Source organism: Lampris incognitus, chromosome 20, assembly GCF_029633865.1.
Source record: "Lampris incognitus isolate fLamInc1 chromosome 20, fLamInc1.hap2, whole genome shotgun sequence".
NCBI classification, from domain to species: domain Eukaryota; kingdom Metazoa; phylum Chordata; class Actinopteri; order Lampriformes; family Lampridae; genus Lampris; species Lampris incognitus.
The window spans coordinates 10,274,529-10,296,411 of NC_079230.1; the positions used below are offsets into that span (position 1 = coordinate 10,274,529).

A 21,883-nucleotide genomic window follows, 5' to 3' on the forward strand; every position below is an offset into this window, starting at 1 on the left:
AACCGGTTACTCAAACCACCTGCCGAGGTGGTCTGGGACGCATGTCACCACGTGTCTTTTGTAGCGTAAACGCTAATGAGTCCTGACGCGTCCCTGACGAGGACGTAACCGGAAAATACGTCATCAGTGCAGGATGTGGTGGCTGTTTTGGTAAACGCGCGCCAACTTTCGAAAAAATGGACAGAGGAGAGTGTAGGTGGTTGGGGTACGAGTGAAACGAGACGCCTAACCTCCATGTGGGCAGAAGACTCAGTCCTGTCATTCTCCACAGCTGGAATAGTCCGCACATGTATATTAGCGCTTGAAACGTCTTCAAACATTAGCTATTGTTCTCAAAGCTAGTCGGCAAATCTGGCGCTTGACTGAGGCGCTTTGACCTCGTAGCGGAAGTGACGTAGCGGTAACGAAATCGTCTTCTTCAGAGTAACGAAATCTGACCACGAGTGGTCAGCAGGACACATTTGGAGACGCGTGACAGACACAGGTGTAAAGGGCGGTGTCTCGCTGTCCACTTGTGATCCGATCGCCCGAAACGCATTTTAAAACCAAGTGTAAACGGGGTGAGACAGCGCGAGAGAGAGAGAGAGAGAGAGAGAGAGAGAGAGCGAGAGAGAGGGAGGGGGAGAGAGAGAGGGAGGGGGAGAGAGAGAGAGAGAGAGAGAGGGAGAGAGGGAGGGGGAGGGAGCGAGAGAGAGAGAGGGAGGGGGAGGGAGCGAGAGATAGAGGGAGGGGGGAGAGAGAGAGCGAGAGAGAGGGAGGGGGGGAGAGAGAGCGCGAGAGTGAGAGAGAGGGAGGGGGAGAGAGAGGGAGCGAGAGAGAGAGAGAGGGAGGGGGAGGGAGCGAGAGAGAGAGAGCGCGAGAGAGAGCGAGAGGGGGAGGGAGCGAGAGAGAGGGGGGGGGGGCGAGAGAGAGAGAGGGAGGGAGCGAGAGAGAGAGAGAGGGAGGGAGCGAGAGAGAGAGAGAGGGAGGGGGAGAGCAGGACGTGTGATTTATCGTTGTACTGAATGAAGAGTTGGAGCCTCATCTCATTGTTGTTTCTGGTCTGAGTTTGCATGCTGTAAGTAGCTCGAGAGGCTAATTACGATTCACATTTTTCGTATCCGTGGTCCCGTTCTGTGTGTGTGTGTAGCGTGTGTGTGTGTGTGTATTATGTGTGCTTGGTGGTTTTGAAAAAGCCGACCGATGCCGATGTTCTGTTACCCGATTTAACACAAGCAGATCCGAACCGGTCGGCATTTCAGAGACGCGCGGAAAGACCGACGACAGTATCTGCCGCTCGTCTCCGTTCGCCGCTTTCTCACTTCCAGACCCCCCCCCCCCCCAAAACAACCTCCTCCAGGGATTTAGGATCAGACCGACCATGGCCGCTGTGACGAGCCCGGAGACGAGCCCGCAACCCCGGGTCTATTTCCAGACGCCGGCCGGCACCGCGGAAGAACCGGAGACACCGGTTCGGAAGCAGGGACGCGTCACCGTCAAATACGACCGCAAGGAGCTGAGGAAGCGGCTAAACCTGGAGGAGTGGATCATCGATCAGCTGACGGACCTCTACGACTGCGAGGTAAGATCCGAACAATGAACCCGTCTCCCCAAACCGGTCGAACGTATCGATCCGGCGGGCGGCCCGCTAAGTGATAAGGCTCCCCGGCGTAATCGATGGGCTCGTCGGCGCGCGTGGTAGTGCCATGTCAGTCGACTTCCTTAAAACAAACTGTTGATAAAGGGACGTTATCGGGCCTTTGTTGGCCGTTCTGGCCTAGCGCCGCTTTCCCAGCCCGTGGGCCATATGCACATATATAGAGACGGGGGGGGGGGGTGGGGGGGGGTGTACTGAAGACATTAGCGTGGACTACCCAGGAAATAGTGTGAGGCGGCCAATGCGACGTGACCCCCCCCCCCCCCCCGTAGAGATGAATGAAGGGACCGCGTGTGAAAAGACCGCATACTTCAGCAGGGCCCCGCGAACGGCCCCCTGGGGAGAAAGTTGATTTCTCACACCTATAGGTAGTCTCCACGGGTCCCCCATCTGCAACGTTTGCCTCCAGATATATGGGCTAGTAGGGGCCTACTAAACCCACTAGTAGCTTCAGGAGACTGTTATCACCCAGTTATTCCAGTGGCAATATACCGTTGATAGGGCAAAATGAGAAGTGGAGCAAGAAAATAACATTAGTTAAACTTACAGCGTCCGGCTAGTAGGGGTCAGCAGGCCCCTGCTAGCCCTTATATATTCAGGACAGGTGTGTGATGATAACTCCTATTCGACAGACTGATAACAGTCGGATCGGGCGCATGGCTTCAAGAGAGGCAGTCAAACTCACCGCATACTGATGACAAAGCCTGTGTATGGGCTCTGCCCGCCATAAACACAGAAGGCGCCCGTCATGGTGACACACGGGGCCCCGTAATGTAAACCTGGTGGCGTCAGAGTCGTCGTCGGTAAGCTCACGTTGAAAATACTGAGCTGGCGTTGACCCATATTCTATTCTGAGCCACGGGGACTTAACCGTTATGAGAATTCCCAGTACAGACACACTCACACAGTCTGTAGCCATGGGATACCTGTGGAGCGGTGGCTTTTTCTTAATCTGCTTTGCAATTAACACAGCAGCACAGAGGAGTCATGCACAGTACAACATAACAAACAAACAGATTTTTTTTTTTACTCCCCCCCTTCCCCTTTTCTCCCCAATTGTACCCGGCCAATTACCCCACTCTTCCGAGCCGTCCCGGTCGCTGCTCCACCCCCCCTCTGCCGATCCAGGGAGGGCTGCTGGCTACCACATGCCTCCTCCGATACATGTGGGGTCGCCAGCTGCTTCTTTTCACCTGACGGTGAGGTGAGGAGTTTCACCAGGGGAACGTAGCGCGTGGGAGTATCACGCTATCCCCCCCCACCCCCCGAACAGGCGCCCCGACCGACCGGAGGAGGCGCTAGTGCAGCGACCAGGACACACGCCCGCATCCAGCTTCCCGCCCGCAGACACGGCCAATTGTGTCTGTAGGGACGCCCGACCAGACCAGAGGTAACACGGGGACTCGAACCGGCGATCCCCATGTTGGTAGGCAACGGGATAGACCGTTACACTACCCGGACGCCCCCACAAACCAATTGAATCCACGCCTAATTCTGTCAACGCCCATATTTCTGCACAGAGGGTATTGATCTGGACGTGCTCAACAGGACGGACAGGACGGACACCACCAAGCGAACACAGGGTCGGCGAGATGAGAAACCGCACGTCGTGGTTCGTCGCCGCTTCGTGTGTGACTATGTGGAGTCTCGGTGACTATCACGAAGCAGTTGTCTCGCTACACACCCGATTGCCGTTGGAAGAAAGAGACCTCTGGGTCCGACTACATTTTTCAGGGTTTCTAGATGCGGTCGACCCTGTGTGCGTATTTGCATTTGTGTCTGTGGCGCGGTCCAGTGAAAGTCTCTGTTTTAGCCGAGCTCCTACGGTAATGCCAGATGTAGCCCGGGACATCAGCTGGGCTGCAGAGGACGACAGCGGAGACTACCTAGGGACTCCTTGGCCGGCAGAAGGGATAAAAAAAAAGCCTACAGATGTTTTCGAACTCGCACGGTTTACTCACGATAAGGAGGGCGAACGAGTTCACGAAGGTATACTCCATGTATTGTGTTAGAGCGCGTAATTCCATCTGTTGTTTTTCAGGGGGAAAATTAGGTAACCCAAGTCGTTTCCACAGGAATAAAAAATTCTCTTGGGATCCGTTGAGCACACTTGATACTCGAATTTTTGAACTTGCGTCCGAGGACCCCATTGTTTGACGGTGGGCCTAGAAATGCCAGTTTGAATTCGAGGGCAAAATGTCTTTCTTTGGTAACGCAGTCGTTCCAGTCATTCACCCATTTATTTTACCCATCTGCCTGTTCTGTCGTCCAGCCATCAGCTCGTTCTTCCGGCCACTGAGTCGTGCACACAACGGATGCGGGACTGCAAGCATTTTTGCATCGAACAAGTACACGCAGAATCCAGAAAGGACTCCACCGGAGCAGGCCGCCGACTGCTCCCATTGTTTCCAGGCCGAAACACCGACCCGGTTTAGCTTTACCTTTGTCTGATCACACGCAGCTCGGCCCGAGCCCATACCATGGAGTCTTATTTTCACATCTTTCATTCTTCTGCTGTGAATATGCCAGTTTTTCTGCCAGTCATACAGAGTAGTCGCGCCCCCCCCCCCTTTTCATGGTCCTGCCGGTGTGACCAAGACAACAAAGGGATTATTTTCCAGTCCGTCCGATGGTCAGACGGATCTGGGTTCATTTGGATGGAGGGCATAAGGAACGTGTCTCCTATCCTAGAACTCAACGGCGGAGACGATGTCGGCTGTTGAAGCAGAGGGACCGGCTAACCGGGGGGTCCCCGCTCTCTCACAAGAGACGCGGAGCATGTGGCGTGGGATTTTCTCAGCGTCTTCCCCCTCGCCGCCCTTTTAGCCCTCCGTGGCTTCATCGTGGACTCCCCTCCTTCTTCTTCTTCTCCTCCCCCTCTCTTTCCTGTCTGTGTCTGCTGCCTTGCTCTGCCTCGTGTCACAATTCACCCTTCCTTGATGTGCATCCCTGCTTTTAAAGTAGGTCTCTCTCGCTCTCCCCCCCCCCCCCCTCTCTCTCTCCCCCCCTCTCTCTCTCCCTCCAACTGTGCGCTTATCTAAGTGTGTAACGGCACTATAATCCAATGCAATAAACAGTCAGCCAGTCGTTCTGCCAGCCAGCTAGTCAGACAGCCATGCAGGCAGTTTAGTCACATAGTCAGCCAGTCTTTCACCGAGTTACCATGTGTTATTACGGGAAGCAGAGCCTTAAAATGAATCCATGGCAACAGGACTTGTTAAATGTTTTACGTACGAGTAAACCATTCAAAGTGTAAGGAGGGCCGTCCGCCGTAACGAGAAAACGGCTTCATAAAATTCCACGTTTTTCAAAAGGCCTTTGTTTTCGTCTTATCTGGCTCTTATCTTGTATTGTCAGCAGAGCCGTGGCCATTACCTGCTAATTAGCGTACTTTCACGATGATGCGCACCCCGTTTTTTTGTTTTTTTTGTGTGGTTTTTTTGGTCAGTCTTTTCTTTAATAAATCAACTTTTTCAGCGACACGTGAATTTCAGCTCGCTCCATTGTTCGCCGCTGCTGCTGCTGCTGCTAATGGCAGGGGACGAGGATGTGTACAGGATGTTTTGAATGTAAATGCAGCCCGGGGACAGTTTACGGCGGGATGAACGGCTCCCTTGTTAGCGTAAACATATGGGGCCTTCTTTTCATCAGTGTCAGTCAGTTGCGTTTTTTTTTTTTTTTCCCGGGGAAGAAAGTGAGGGATGTGACCCTTTTAGTGCCTCGGTCCCCTTCCCTGTAAAATGATGAAATTCCACGCTGACAGTGGTGTTATCTCCATAGTAACAGAGTCGTTATGTGTTTATTGGTGGTAAAGTGAGCGAGCCCCCCTCGGCAGACTGAGTAGTCCTCTCTGTGGCCGGGAATATTCTGTTGCCAGCCGGCACTTACACAGTTAAAAGTGGAACGAGTGGGCGGACCGATCCCAAATCCCATGGTCCTACGTGGCCACACACACACACACACACACACACACACACACACACACACACACACACAGCTGGGGGAATGAGTGAGGACAGAGGCAGGATTGGTTTGCAGGAATGCAGTAAAAAGAGGAAGGGAAGGAAAAGAAAAGTGGTGGGATGGAGCAGAAGGAGGGAGTAAAAAGTAGGGGGAGGGTTGCTTGTGTCCACACTCGTTCCCTCCACGCTCACCGTCTCTCCGTTGTGTGTATGTGCGCGTTTGTATGTGTGTGTGTGTGTCTGTGTGTGCACGTGTTTACCTGTAGGACCTTCGGTTGGTTGCATCCCAAATGCGACGCAACCTAGACGGCCACACTGTCTCATAGATCTCCAGCCAGGCCAGGCCGGGTCAGGCTACCACTAAGTCTTGTAGTGAAGGGGGCTGCTGTTTGACTAAGACTGACCACAGTTCAGTCCAGTTGGTTAATACGGGGGCGGCGCAGTGGTTAGCGCGGTCGCCTCACAGCAAGAAGGTCCTGGGTTCAAACCCCGGGGTAGTCCAACCTTGGTGGGTCATCCCAGGTCGTCCTCTGTGTGGAGTTTGCATGTTCTCCCCGTGTCTGCGTGGGTTTCCTCCGGGTGCTCCGGTTTCCTCCCGCAGTCCAAAGACATGTAGGTCAGGTGAATCAGCCGTACTAAATTGTCCCTAGGTGTGTGTGGGGGGGGGGGGGCCTGTGATGGCCTGGCGGCCTGTCCAGGGTGTCTCCCCACCTGCCGCCCAACGACTGCTGGGATAGACTGCAGCATCCCTGAGAGCAGGATAAGCAGTTTGGCTAACAGATGGATGGATAACGCGATGTTTTGTACGAACATGTCAGACACCAAGTCCTGTCTTATCTTTATTCACCTAACCAATACCCAAGGTGGGGCAAGGAGCTGTACACTGTCTGTACGTCCACACTGCAGCATTTAACCCATCCTACTTGTGAGGCTAGCAGCAGTGGGCTGCTGCCGTGCAGCGCCCACGGACCAACTCCAGTTCATCTTGCCATGCCTTGGTTAGGGGAACAGACAGGGGTATTAACCCTAACATGCATGTCCTTTTGATGGTGGAGAGGAAACCGGAGCACCCGGAGAAAACCCACCGCAGACATGGGGAGAACATGCAAACTCCACCTTCTTGGACCTTCTTGCTGTGAGGCGACAGTGCTAGCCACTGTCCCACCACATCCATACCAGATGTGGGTATGTGTCCTGGTCGCTGCACTAGCGCCTCCTCCGGTCGGTTGGGGTGCCTGTTCAGGGAGGAGGGGGACCTGGGGGGGGACTAGCGTGATCCTACCACGTGCTACATCCCCCTGGTGAAACTCCTCACTGTCAGGTGAAAAGAAGCGGCTGGCGACCCCACATGTATCGGAGGAGGCAAGTGATAGTCTGCAGCCCTCTCCGGATCGGCAGAGGGGGTGACGCAGTGACCGGGATGGCTCGGAAGAGAGCGCTAATTGGCCAAGTCCAATTGGGGAGGAAACGGGGAGGGGGGGGTCAATGGAGGGGGCAGATCTGATAGGGAGGGGGATGCTGTTCCAAAATCTGGGGGCTGCAACCCCAAAGACGTGGTCACCCCTTGAGTCCCAAGTCAGCCTGAGGGACCTGGAGGTGGAACATCGAGTTAAAAGGTCTCCGGGGGGTGAAGTACCAGCCCATTTAGGCCCCTATAAACAAACAGGTTTGTTTATAACAAGATGGACATGAACGCAGATAAACGGAGTGACGTGATAAGAGTGACTGTAGATAATCTCTGAGACGATCTCTGTGCACCTTAGCAGGCGAGCGAGTAAAGGAACGATGGAGCCCTCTGCACAGAGTGCAACAGGCCGGAGCTAACCGTCGCACACACGGGAATAATCTCCAGATAGCATGTCTCTGCTAGCACAGGACGCACATGCAGTAATGTGCTGCTGAGAAACACGTTGGTACTGGTGCAGTCGTGAGGAGTAACCTGGAAGGACTGCAAAAACAAAAAAAAAGGAACTTGACCTCAACTTTCCTCACCGACAGCGATGGTAGATAGACTCGCTAGCCCTTGGCTAATGGGTCGGACCCTTTAGTTAGCTGGTTAGCGCAGTCGCCCGTGGTGGGGGGGGGACCCAGGTTCGATTCCCGTCTGCTCCCTGAATTCGCGCTACGATAGCTTTAGTCTTATGACCTAGATAGTTTTTAAGGACCTGTGCGTATTGTTTTGTATTTTAGCCTTCATGCAATGTGTTCTTCAGTTCTGGACAATGACGGTTGAGGGATATATAGAGTATAGTCAGGTAGACGTTATAGCATATATTTGTGGGGTGGGGTGGGAGGGGGGTTGGCTTCAACTGTGAGAACAGCTGCCATTTAATGGCTTTAGGATTAACTTGGCCTGTTTTACTAACTTCCCACGCTAAGACCTCTTTCTCTCACAGACACACACACGCATGCATAGTTTTCCTAAACGTTACATCCCAAAGGCCCAAATACCGATCAGCATTACCCCACACCACTCAGGGTGTTTGCAGAGCGGGTGAAAGAGGCCTACTACAAAGACTGCTTGTTGCACAGTAGGAATGAAAGACTCCAGTATGTCCCTGCACACACACTCCCCCAGCGCATGCATGAATGCATTTGCAGGGGCGCGTGCATGCACACACACACACACACACACACACACACACACACACACACACACACACACACACACACACACACACACACACACACACACACACTGTCAACCATGTAATAGATTACAGTTGGTAACATGGTGAGTTCACTCCTAAGGGTGAGTCAGCATGTATCTGACCCACTGACTGATCGTGTGTGGGTGTGTGTGTGTTAATAAGGAAATTCTTCAGGGGAAGAAGACAGAAAAGAACAATGAAATGGATAGCAGCGGCGGGGGGGGGGGGTGTAAATGATTTGGTAAGTTGGTGAAAGAGGAAGGGAGTGAGGAGCGCCAGGTCGAAAAAAGGGGGAGAGAACGAGCAAGGCCTGTGAGTCGCTGTCGGAGGAGTGTGTATGCACAGGAAGTGAGTGTGTGTGAGCGATTGTGCGAGACCCGAGACAGCCCTACTTAGAAAAATGGACTGTACTACAAACAACACTCGAGGCCAGCGTCCACTGGAAGCCTCTCGGTGTGTGTGTGTGTGTGTGTGTGTGTGTGTGTGTGTGTGTGTGTGTGTGTGTGTGTGTGTGAGCGGACATGCAGCCATTTTATCCGGCGCTGCCATGTCCACAAGGCACGGCTGATGTGCGTGGAAGCCCATCAGATGCGTGGCATTTGTGTTGACGCACTCTCTTTCCGCTCCAACTCTTCTTTTACACGACCCACTTGTGTCAGTAAAGCAGTGAAATGCTCACGTGACTGTTAGCTAGACATTTAACGTAAAAATTAAAGCTACAGTATGTAAGGTTGTTTTTTTTTTTTTTTTAAATTTCGCTCCTAAACATGTCTTAACATGAGCAAACCGACCCACGGCGCACTGTGGGTGAGTTTCACAGACCGGTCCGGCAGCAGTGCGGAGTTATTATCCCATTAGGAAGCATGTCAGCGAGCCTCGACCCTCTAACCAATCAGAGAAGCTCAAAGGGAAGGGGGCGGACCTCCTGGCTGTCGGTCAACTTTGCACAGCGACGTGACCGTTCGGCTCGGCGCTTCTCGCGCGAATCCCCGTTTTCGGTAGCTTTGTCTGTCTACGCAAAATAACAATAGCGATCAACTTCTCCTATAACGGGCTGTAAGAAGGAACCGGTGGACCTCGAGCCTGATCTTAAGACACAAACATGTTCGTCTATACTTGTTTTCAGCCCTCATGCTTGTCTGACGGAAAAGACAGAGCCTGGATAAGCCCCGAGTCTAGATGCCATCTCGGCCACGAGGCCGATGTCGGTGTAGCTGAGAGAATAACGTTTACCTGCGTACATGATAAACTGTGACACGTGTTACTCTCTTCACGGACCTTAGATGGATCTCGGACGATCACAAAAGGCGCCGCTGCTTTGAAAACGGCACATTTTATCTTTATAAATGCTTCCCCTCTTAAGCGTAGACGTGCTTCGCGGCAGCAGTGTTGGTGTAACTGAGGGGATGTGCTGAAATATATGTTTTTATACATGCGTGGGTCATCAGCTGCGAGACGTTGTACTCTCTCACGGAGCTGCTATGAATCTTGGGTAGGGGTGGACGGACTGAATGCGGGTGCTTTTAGAGTAGAGATGGCTATCTTCGTCAATACTCAAGCGCACGAGGGCTTCGCAATAACAACGTTGGTCTAATCGAGAAACTCGCCGGAGAATTGCCATACCTGTTGTGCCGGTGATGACGGGCAAACTCTAAAGCTGGTTTGGAGGCGGGGGGTTACCGGAGGGAAAGAGGAAGCAGGTGGATTAGTTTATTTATTTGTTTTGGTTGTGTTCTTTTAAAATCTAGTTTCATTCTTACTCATTTCTCCAAAGTTACATATTGTTAGTTAGCTAGTTAGCTAGCTGGCTAGTTAGACATCCTCTTCACCCCAGGCGGGGCATAAGGCCTCAGTAATGCTCCTCCACCTAAGTTACATGTTGTAGCTTTAATATATCATATTGTTTCCTTTGCTTCAAAATTCAGTGTGTAGAACACATGACTGCTCTGTATGTATGTTTTTTTTACTCTTTAGAAAGACATTTCTGTTGCTTGGTTTGCTGTCTGCCTTGTCAGCTGTGTCTGTGTATGTTTGGGAGATATATTATTGTATGTTGCCCTGTGTATTTATCTGATCCCAGTGAACAAGGAATGCTTCATTGTGAAGGTAAAAAAAAACTACAAAGAGTTGTACAATACCAGTCATGCATTTTACAAGGAAAATTAAAAAAAAAAAAAATGTGTGTGGAACGCCATGGCTGCCATCGTTGGCGCTGGACTTGAGTCATAATTAACTTCAGACGGTCGTAAAACAAATTTTTCCAGTCGGTGACTCGGGCGCAGTCAAATTGTAAAGTACCACAGATGTATTCTTTAAGTAAACTGCATTTAGAAGGCAGCGTCATTATGGAAGCAACAAAATGAGAGCTTTACCCATGATTTAAGCTAATAGCTTAGCTTTCAGCCACGCCACTAATTAGCAAAGTCACTGAAAAAACCCAAACATCAGAAGGAATTTTTTTCCCCCGCCCTTTTTCTCCCCAATTGTACTTGGCCAATTACCCCACTCTTCCAAACCCTCTGCCGGAGGTCTGCAGACTACCGCATGCCTCCTCCAATACATGTGGAGTCGCCAGCCACTTCTTTTCACCTGACAGTGAGGAGTTTCACCAGGGGGATGTAGCGCGTAGGAGGATCACGCTATTCCCCCCCCATTTCCCCCTCCCCCCGGGCAGGTGCCCCGACCGACCAGAGGAGGCGCTAGTGCAGCGACCAGGACACATACCCACATCCAGCTTCCCTCCTGCAGACACGGCCAGTTGTGTCTGTAGAGACGCCCGACCAGGCCGGAGGTAACACGGGGATCTGAACCGGCGACCCCCTTGTTGGTAGGCAACGGAATAGACCGCTACCATACCCAGACGCCCTGAATTCTTTTAATTTTTATGCAAAAAAATATAGTATCATTTATGTGCATAAAAGTAACTCCGCACTTTGTGACCAGATCCACACAAGTTTTTTCATAATAATTTTCCTCAGTGTTTAATATAATAACACTGCAGAGTGACTAGACGAGTTACAGCATGCACTTGGTGTAGCTGAATGAGCCTCGGGAACAAAACAGCTGATGTATAGCACATTCACACAAATCTGGGTGATGTAAAAACACCACAAATAACCCAAAATTTCACAGACGCTCGCTGTGTCCGTGACAATGCTGTTGGACAATGCACCCGCTGGCCAGACACGACACGCCTGAGCTGGACGGAAAGCACACTCAACACGCCCGCTGCACATTCGTTTTCTGAACAAAGCATATTCTACACACACCACATGAGTCATACACACACACACACACACACACACACACACGCACACACACACACACACACGAATGTCTCAGTGTCCTACCTCTAAGTTTTGGAATTTCGAGAGCATTTTGGCTTAGTAAGGACTTTATGGTCGGTCTTTCAAAGGGAGCCATATTTGGAATAAAATATAGGCTTAGCTTTAACTGAAGGGTTTGGATAATGATTTGGTGAAAACTTGGCATACCGGTCAGGAATGTGTGTGTGTTTGTCTCAGATTATCTTGTATGTGTGGGTGTGTGTGTGTGTGTCAGTGCACTCTGCATAGGCTCCGTCTTGCTTGAGTCTGTACAGATAAGCCTTAATATCGTTTCAGTCGAACAAAGATCGATGAGTTTGCCGTTCTCCTGTCCGTTACACACTCTTGGTTGACCGAGACGGGCTTAGAAAGAGCCGTTTTACACGAACAATCAAGTCTGATCTCAAGTCAGACCGGACAAGTCCAGTATGCTAGCAGTGTGGTTCGTGAGACTTAAGTGTCCTTGGCTCTCCTAAAAGGAACTCGTAACTAATTTCGGGTTGTGACATCATAAGATTTCCCACTGCGGCTCATAAATGTACAATTCTGTTATTCCCCGCTGTTGCACCACGTGCTGTCATGACCGTGTACGTCAGAGACATTTTGCAACCCGACAGCTTTCAAAAACTTGTCTTCGGCGTCCGGGTGGCATGGCAGTCTATTCCGTTGCCTACCAACACGGGGATCGGCAGTTCAAATCCCTGCGTTGCCTCCGGCTCGGTCGGGCGTCCCTGCAGACACAATTGGCCGTGTCTGTGGGTGGGAAACCAGATGCGGGTATGTGTCCTGGTCGCTGCACTAGCACCTCCTCTGGTTGGTTGGGGCGCCTGCTCGGGGGGGAGGGGGAATGGCGTGATCCTTCTACGCGCTACATCCCCCTGGCGAAGCTCATCACTGTCAGATGAAAAGAAGCGGCTGGTGACTCCACATGTACCAGAGGAGGTGGTAGTCTGCAGCCCTCCCCGGACTGGCAGAGGGGATGGAGCAGAGATCGGGACAATTCGGAAGGGTGGGGTAATTGGTCGGATACAACTGGGGAGAAACGGGGGGGAAAAATCACACAAAAAAAGGCCTTCTTTGCTCATCATCATCATCATCATCATCCATGAAGGGTTTTAAACGAGGGATAGTTTAGCCATTTAGGTGGTGGGGTTGCGCCTCAGTCTTCATTAAGGCTGGGACGGGCTTGAGCTACATGCAGGAGCTATTTTACAACCCAGCGAAACAAATAAATTGACTTGAATACTGACATCAACAACAACCACATAGAAAGAATTCCTTCTTCTAGAACATCCTCCGACATGTTGAGAGCAGCGCAGGCGAGATGGAGGTGCAAATGTCATATACCGTTTTTCTTAACGAAAGGCTTTTGGTGATTGGCCTCCATGGCTTCGTCTCATTGCCTGGATTTTAAAGAGGCTAATGCTGGTAAATGGCACCTTGGGCCATGCTGGAGATAGTTGGCACATGTACCTGGTGTGACTTCATAGTGCTCATGGAGTCTATTTTTAATTAATGCCACCTGCCGAGAGTTTCTAAGTCTCAGCCCGGGTTTAGTCAAATAACACGGATCCCGTCAGGAGTATATTTGGACCTTGGAAGTGCATGTAGTGTAAGGGTTAGCTAGGTGACCTGTTGATTACTTGGACATGGATTTATTGGTTTATTGACTCTGTCAGCATGTGCTTTTGTGTGTACAATGAGTGCAGTGTCATTTAATAGCGCCTCAGTTCTTTGCATAAGCTGGGACGATGTGTTCCCTTCTAAAATACAAAACAGGACAGACACGAAGTACACTGGACTCTATGGGATATTTGCTGTGCAGTCAGGATGAAAAACATACAACACAAAGACCATCAGGATATACAGTAAGACCAGCGCACACTTGCATTGAAAGCACTATAAAGGTTCACGGCATCGGTGTGATAAAGCAGCACCCATTCACACAATAAGCCTTGCTGGAGTACGCATGTGCAGAAATATTATGTGCAAAAATGCAGGCGGCAGAAATAGAATTGTAATCATCTTTTTTGCCTTTGTCCTATTTGATGTTAGTCTAGGGGCCCTAAATGGTAGACTCTGGGTTTACGTGGCGCCATGACACTTCCAGTGGCTAATTGGCTGCTCAAGTCGGTAGGGAAAGAGCCATTTCCCCTGCAGACCGGTGCAAATGGAGAACTGTTGGCTGCAAATGGCATCTATGAAATCGCCATGGCAGGATGTCCAACTTTCTGATGCTGGCATGAAATCAACGATTATAACAAGGAGCCAACAATAGCGCTAGCATGCTTGCCAGTAGCCGTGTTTCAGTGCACATTTTAAAGTTGGATCGAAAACGAAACACTAATATTTTCTACCATCACCTATTAGTTTATCCGTCATGCATTTTGCTCTGTCTGTTAAAACACAGAATTCGGTGTTTCTATTTTTCTCTTTTTCAAAGAGCTCCGCCTAGTTCAGCCTCTCTCGGCTGATCTCTTTTTTCTGATACTCGTGATGTCATCATATGCACTCATTTACATACAGTCGATCAGATGAGATATATGAAACCCCCGCCCACCCTTGCTTGTCATTCAAAGGCCAGCTCATGACTTATAATGAGGACTGGACCACTCTTTGCTACGAATAAAGGTATAAAAAAACAAAATATTAGCCATTTACGAATAAAAAAAAATATTGCTTAATGTTTTATTGTGCAGTGTTCAGTGTGTTTACAGACATGGAAAGTTAAATCTGATCACTGATTTTTGTTCGACTTTAAACAAATTGGGAGTGAACTTTTGAAACTTGTATAAATGACTGAAATGCAACTCAGCCTTCCTGCACATCTCCAGAAAGCGTTCACGTGAAAAAAAATGGAGGAGGGGAGAAAAGTCCTTGCCGTCGGAGAAGAAACAATCGCTGCTTCGCTCAATGTCACATCATCCTCCTCACTGACATGTCAAGTTTTCCCCTCAAGCGAGCGTAAAAAGTTTTCTGGTGGGATTTAGGAATCCCCTCCCCCCCCCTGAATATTCTGACAGTCCAGTTCAGCTATTTCTTCTCTTTCACAACTTGAGAATAGCATGTTGGCGACACAGGGATGGATGGGTAGGCAGAGGGTAAGGGACAGCTGGCAGGCCGATGGACAAGTAGACCGAGGATGAAGACGCTCGACTTCTAAACTGCTAAATGAGGTACGAGTAATCGGTCTCCTGTCGTCTCGCTTGTCTGACAGCGTAGACGGGATTACTCGCACCCCTCGGCTCCTCCTGTGAAAGAGACTGGCGACTGCTAGCTGACTCCTGCATAAATGGGATTGCAGTGTCATTTGGCGGTCTTTGTTGGGGAAACCAGAAGGAGGAGAAATTCTGGTGTCTTATCTCAAAAATAGAAATAGGGGAGAGGAAAACCCAGCAGATGTGTACTCGAAGCTAGCTCAGCAAGTCCACCTAGTTTTCTCTCTCGTTCTCTCTCGCTCGCTCTCTCTGTTGCTCTTGCTTGTGCTCTTTGTTGCTCTCTCTCTCTCTCTCTCGATCTCTCTCTCTCTCTCTCTCTCTCTCTCTCGCTTACTCTCTCTCTCTCTCCTTTCTCTCTCTCCTCTCTCTCTCCTTTCTCTCTCTCTCTCTCTCTCTCTCTCTCTCTCTCTCTCTCTCTCTCTCTCTCTCTCTCTCTCTCGCTTGCTCTCTCTCTCTCTCTCTCTCTCTCTCTCTCTCGCTCTCTCTCTCTCTCTCTTGCTCTCTCTCTCTCTCTCTCTCTCTCTCTCTCTCTCTCTCTCTCTCTCTCTCTCTCTCTCTCTCTCTCTCTCTCTCTCTTTCTCTCTCTCTCTCTCTTGCTCTCTCTCTCGCTCTCTCACTTGCTCTCTCTCTCGCTGTCTCATTCTGTCTCTGTAAAATGTTCTTTGTGTATTCGGGCCAAGCAGCTGACTCACACTGAATCAGTTTTCCATGGCTTGCATTGCACACACACACACACACACACACACACACACACACACACACACACACACACACACACACACACACACACTCACACAGAGTAGGCTCAAAGTGTGAAATGTTGGTTTTAGCGACACACCTATTAAGAGTCATTAAACACCAGAGAGAAAAATATACACACATGCAGAGTCAGTCGCATGTTGAGGTCGGTGATGGATAGCCAACTTCCCAGTCTGCATTAATGGCCTTTTTGATTGGGGGAGACCAGGGGAGGTTACTATGGAAACAGTAATCCACTTCTGAGCAGGGAGGAACATATGGCTGTATTTGGGCAAACTGTACTTTTCGTGGCTAGCGTCGGCGCGAGTGAATGACTCATGCGGACGTCTCCGTCTCACACACCCTCACATGTTGGAGACCGGGCTGGTCAGCGAGGGAAGAAGTCTTTCATAAAAGGACCTGCCAGTGGACCGGTTTTCGTTCAGTTGAGCCAATATCGGTTCGAACAATGTAAAAGGACAAAAGCGACAATAAACTATGCGCTTAAGATCAACCAGTGACGTAAGAACAAACGAACGTAAGGATGAGGCGGCCGAACTGTGAACTCGAGAGACCCGTTTTTTGGCGCAGTTTACCATCGTGCTCTCCTTTGGGAGACGATGATCTGCTCTAATCCGTATCGGTTGTGCTTCGAATCGATCCCGTGAGCAGGCGGAGCGCGGCGTTACTGCCTGTATGAGTCACCAGAGAGATGAACTTCGATAAAACGAGATGAATGAGACGAGGATGAGCTCCTGAAGCAGAACCTGTTGGGTTTCATTTCACGCCCCGACGGGGGGAAAATAACTCACGATCGTCGGACCACAATACACAAGAACCCGCGGCTGAAACGGTCTGATGTAATACCCTTCTCCACGCCTCCTCCGTTCTCTGGCGAGCGTGTCTTTCTAGCGGCGGAGAACGAGGAAGGCTGGTGTGGATGAATGAGACCCGCAGTTCAAGCAAGGGTGATGATGTCATGTGCTGGTTAGACTTTACCCAAGTGTGTGCGTGTGTGTGGGGGGTGGGGGTGGGGGGGCGTGTGGAGGAAAGGAAGTCAGTGTTTTAGCAGATGTGGCTGCATGTGTGTATCAGTTGCCAAGTGTGACATAATGGTAATCTGCTATAATCCGTGTTTATATCCATTCTCACTTTAATCTGCACGTAATCTCCCCTTTCACTTCAATTGTAGTGATAATGACTCTTTTTGGCACGTAGAAGCATGGTCTCGGTGTGTGTTTGTGTGTGTGTGTGTGTGTGTGTGTGTTTGTGTGTGTGTGTGTGCACGCGCCTCTCTCTCTCTCTCTCTCTGCACATCTTTCTACTCTCTCCCACTCTCCTGGCCTCCTTGATCATTATATCCCGGTGAAGGAATGGGATTTGATGGAGTTGGACAGAGAGAGATTTATTATTTTGTGTGCCTTTTGTGAGAGAGAGTGAACGAGGTGAGGCAGCGAGTCGCTGTTTCTATAGCTGAGAGCGAGCGAGAGAGAGGAGAGAGGAGGAGGGAGGGAGGGAGGGAGGGAGGGAGAAGAGAAAGGGCGAAGTAGGGAGAGAGGGGCTAGCCCAGCCTCAGCAGACAAGTGGAGTGTCTCTCGTTGGAGAGCCTCCAGCACAGACACGTCAGTGGACACACAGAGCCATTCAACCGCACAGCCAGCAGAGCTGATCCATACCCGAGTCATTCAACTGTGCAGCGGTGGGTTATTTTTTTTGGGGGGGGGGGTTCGGTTCTGCCCTTTAGTTCTCTGTTTAACTACTGTGCAGCTTTTACTGCCCGTGCTTGTCCCTGTTGGCGCTGAGCCAGAGGAGCGTGTCAGCGTTCAACTTGAAGATTTTCGTCGTCGGCCGGATAATTTGCACACAGGAATTTGCCCTGGAGGGACAGCAAACAAATCAAAACAAAATGGTCGCCGCCGCCCCCCCCCACATGGTTGTAAAGTATGAAAAATCTTAAACTAACTAAAGAATGTGTGTTAGCGCTGGGCAGTAATTCAGCATTATCCTCCTTCAGTGATACTTTATTGGGATGAGCCGTTGTTGCACTGTTGTGATGCAGGAATTTAGCTGTTCAAATGAATGCTAACGAGAATCTGTCACCCAGACTTACCCACAAAATGAAATCTGAATTACTCGAGGGAGTGTCATTTGAAAACTAGTTTCGGGTGATTATATTTTACATTACCAGACAGTCCCCCCCCCTTTTTTTTTCCCCAATTGTACCCCACTCATCTGAGCTGTCCCAGTCGCCCCCCCCTTCTGCCGATCCGGGGAGGGCTGCAGACTACCACATGCCTCCTCCGATACATGTGGAGTCACCAACCTGACGGTGAGGAGTTTCACCAGGGAGACGTAGCGCATGGGAGGATCACGATATTCCCCCCCTGTTCCCCCTCCCCACCGAACAGGCACCCCCGACTGACCAGAGGAGGTGCTAGTGCAGTGACCAGGACAAATACCCACATCCAGCTTCCCACCCGCAGACACGGACAATTGTGTCTGTAGGGACGCCCGACCAAGCCGGAGGTAACACGGGGATTCGAACTGAAAATCCCCCTGTTGGTAGGCAACGGAATAGACCGCCACGCCACCTGGACGCCCCTGTACCAGACAGTTTAATGTGACGAGCCTCAGATGGATTCTTAAACATGGTTATTTTTGCAGTTATTGTGATTTTTACAAGTCACGAGGCTCGCCGTGACTTGTACCTCGGGGAAACCAAACAGACGCTGGCCAAGAGGAGGACACAACACAGGGGAGCTAACGTGTCAGGTCAGGACTCCGCAGTCTACACCATCTACAGACCGGTGGCCACTCTTTCAAGGATGAGGATGTGCACATCCCTGATAGGGAGGAAGGATGGTTTGAACGGGGAGTCAAAGAGGGCCATCTATGTGAAGAGGGAACGACCATCCCTGAACCGAGGGGGGGGGGGGGGCTAAGAGTACATCTGTCACCATGCTGATTTCAAACATTCCCCAATCCTCTGTGAATAGTACACATGGCCAGTTTAACGCTAGTTAATGGTCACGCCCATATTTGCATAGGAAACAGGTCGTGGTTTCGGTCGTTATGCTACTGTATTGTTTATAAGGGTGGGGATACCTGCAGTCAGGTGAGACACTGTATAGTAGTTTATAGGGTGGCGATACCTGCAGTCAGGTGAGACACTGTATAGTAGTTTATAAGGGTGGGGATACCTGCAGTCAGGTGAGACACTGTATAGTTTATAAGGGTGGGGATACCTGCAGTCAGGTGAGACACTGTATAGTAGTTTATAAGGGTGGGGATACCTGCAGTCAGGTGAGACACTGTATTGTTTATAAGGGTGGGGATACCTGCAGTCAGGTGAGACACTGTATAGTAGTTTATAAGGGTGGGGATACCTGCAGTCAGGTGAGACACTGTATAGTAGTTTATAAGGGTGGGGATACCTGCAGTCAGGTGAGACACTGTATAGTAGTTTATAAGGGTGGGGATACCTGCAGTCAGGTGAGACACTGTATTGTTTACAAGGGTGGGGATACCTGCAGTCAGGTGAGACACTGTATAGTAGTTTTAAGGGTGGCGATACCTGCAGTCAGGTGAAACACTGTATTGTTTATAAGGGTGGGGATACCTGCAGTCAGGTGAGACACTATAGTAGTTTATAAGGGTGGGGATACCTGCAGTCAGGTGAAACACTGTATAGTAGTTTATAAGGGTGGGGATACCTGCAGTCAGGTGAGACACTGTATAGTAGTTTATAAGGGTGGGGATACCTGCAGTCAGGTGAGACACTGTATAGTAGTTTATAAGGGTGGGGATACCTGCAGTCAGGTGAGACACTGTATAGTAGTTTATAAGGGTGGGGATACCTGCAGTCAGGTGAGACACTGTATAGTAGTTTTAAGGGTGGTGATACCTGCAGTCAGGTGAGACACTGTATAGTAGTTTTAAGGTGGTGGATACCTGCAGTCAGGTGAAACACTGTATAGTAGTTTATAAGGGTGGGGATACCTGCAGTCAGGTGAGACACTGTATAGTAGTTTTATAAGGGTGGCGATACCTGCAGTCAGGTGAGACACTGTATAGTAGTTTATAAGGGTTGGGATACCTGCACGTCAGTGAGACACTGTATAGTTTATAAGGGTGGGGATACCTGCAGTCAGGTGAGACACTGTATAGTAGATTATAAGGGTGGCGATACCTGCAGTCAGGTGAGACACTGTATAGTAGTTTATAAGGGTGGGGATACCTGCAGTCAGGTGAAACACTGTATTGTTTATAAGGGTGAGGATACCTGCAGTCAGGTGAGACACTTATAGTAGTTTATAAGGGTGGGGATACCTGCAGTCAGGTATAGTTTATAAGGGTGGGGATACCTGCAGTCAGGTGAGACACTGTATAGTAGTTTATAAGGGTGGGGATACCTGCAGTCAGGTGAGACACTGTATAGTAGTTTATAAGGGTGGGGATACCTGCAGTCAGGTGAGACACTGTATAGAGTTTATAAGGGTGGGGATACCTGCAGTTAGGTGAGACACTGTATAGTAGTTTATAAGGGTGGGGATACCTGCAGTCAGGTGAGACACTGTATAGTAGTTTATAAGGGTGGCGATACCTGCAGTTAGGTGAGACACTGTATTGTTTATAAGGGTGGGGATACCTGCAGTCAGGTGAGACACTGTATAGTAGTTTATAAGGGTGGGGATACCTGCAGTCAGGTGAGACACTGTATTGTTTATAAGGGTGAGGATACCTGCAGTCAGGTGAGACCTGAAGGGTCACTGAAGGGGTGAGTGATGACATGTTTCTCTCCAGATGACCTGATTCCCCTTCCTGGGATACATGATAATATAAACTCATTTGTAATGGGGTGGCTCATGGTCATGGGTCCGCGTCATATTTCCATAACCTAGAAACGGGGTGATGCCTTACGTTAAAAACGGACTTATTGGCCCGGCACTTGACAATTCGCCACTAGTAGCAGAGGAATGGTGCAGTGAGCTCAGCGGTGAGAGGAACCTAGCAAGTGATTATGGGAAAATTAGTCTACTTAAGATTTTGCATGGAGTGCAAAAATGAATGCGTCGCTTCATTAAGACATTATGTGACGATTAATAATTAATTGTACTCGAGTGTTAAGCTCAATGCCAATCCGTTTTCCAATCACGGTCTGTGAAATACTCATTTAAATAATAATGCTCTCCCTTTTGTTTTTCTTCCAGTGATAAAATCCACCAAATGAATTGATTGATAAGCTTCATTACTTCTTCATGAGCTCAATTCACTGAATTGTCTTTGTAAAAATGTTGACATGTTCTTTTTTTTTACTCCCCCCCCCTTTTTTTTTCTCCCCAATTGCACTTGGGCAATTACCCTATTTTCCGAGCCGCCCTGGTCGCTGCTCCACCCTTGTTCTGATCTACCACGTCTCCTCCGATACACGTGGAGTCGCCAGCCGCTTCTTTTCACCTGACAGTGAGGAGTTTCACCGGGAGGATGTAGCACCATGGGAGGATCACGCTATTCCTCCCCCGTCTCCCCCACCCCCCCGCACAGGCACCCCAATCAACCAGAGGAGGTGCTAGTGCAGTGACCAGGACACACAGCCACATCCCGCTTCCACCCGCAGACACAGCCAATTGTGTCTGTAGGGGCGCCCGACCCAGCCAGAGACAACATGGGGATTCGAACGGCGATCCCCGTGTTGGTAGGCAACGGAATAGACTGCCATGCTACCTGGACGCCCTGTAAATGTTGACGTATTCAAATGACAGTTATTATACGAGAGGTGGAGCAATACACCAAGCCACCACCATAAGAAGTGGTGTTAGTTATGGCCTCCAGCTTTACTTCAGGTCCCCGACACGTACAGACCAGGTACAGACCAGGTACAGACCGGGTACAGACCCGGGTACAGACCGGGTACAGACCAGGTACAGACCGGGTACAGACTGGGGTACAGACCGTGTACAGACCGGGTAAAGACGGGTACAGACCGGTTACAGAGCGGGTACAGACCGGTAACAGACCGGATACAGACCGGGTACAGACCGGGTACAGACCAGATACAGACCGGGTACAGACCGGGTACAGACCAGGTACAGACCGGGTACAGACCAGATACAGACCGGGTACAGACTGGATACAGACCGGGTGCAGAGCGGGTACAGACTGGGTACAGACCGGGTACAGACCGGGTACAGACGGGGTACAGACCGGGTACAGAGCGGGGTACAGAGCGGGTACAGAGCGGGTACAGACCGGGTACAGAGCGTGTACAGACGGGGTACAGACCGGGTACAGACCAGGTACAGACCAGATACAGACCGGGTACAGACCGGGTACAGACCAGATACAGACCGGG

The 21,883-nt window shown here is 50.2% G+C and overlaps 1 protein-coding gene across 1 annotated transcript in view; it reads left to right on the plus strand.

Moving 5' to 3' along the window:
* Positions 1–1,360: 1,360 nt before the first annotated feature.
* ppp1r14bb (protein phosphatase 1, regulatory (inhibitor) subunit 14Bb) overlaps positions 1,361–21,883 on the plus strand; it is a 35,489-nt gene continuing 14,966 nt past the window's right edge. The window contains exon 1 of the mRNA XM_056300366.1: positions 1,361–1,561. Within this exon, the coding sequence (XP_056156341.1) occupies positions 1,361–1,561 (201 nt within the window). The remainder of the gene's footprint in view (positions 1,562–21,883) is intronic.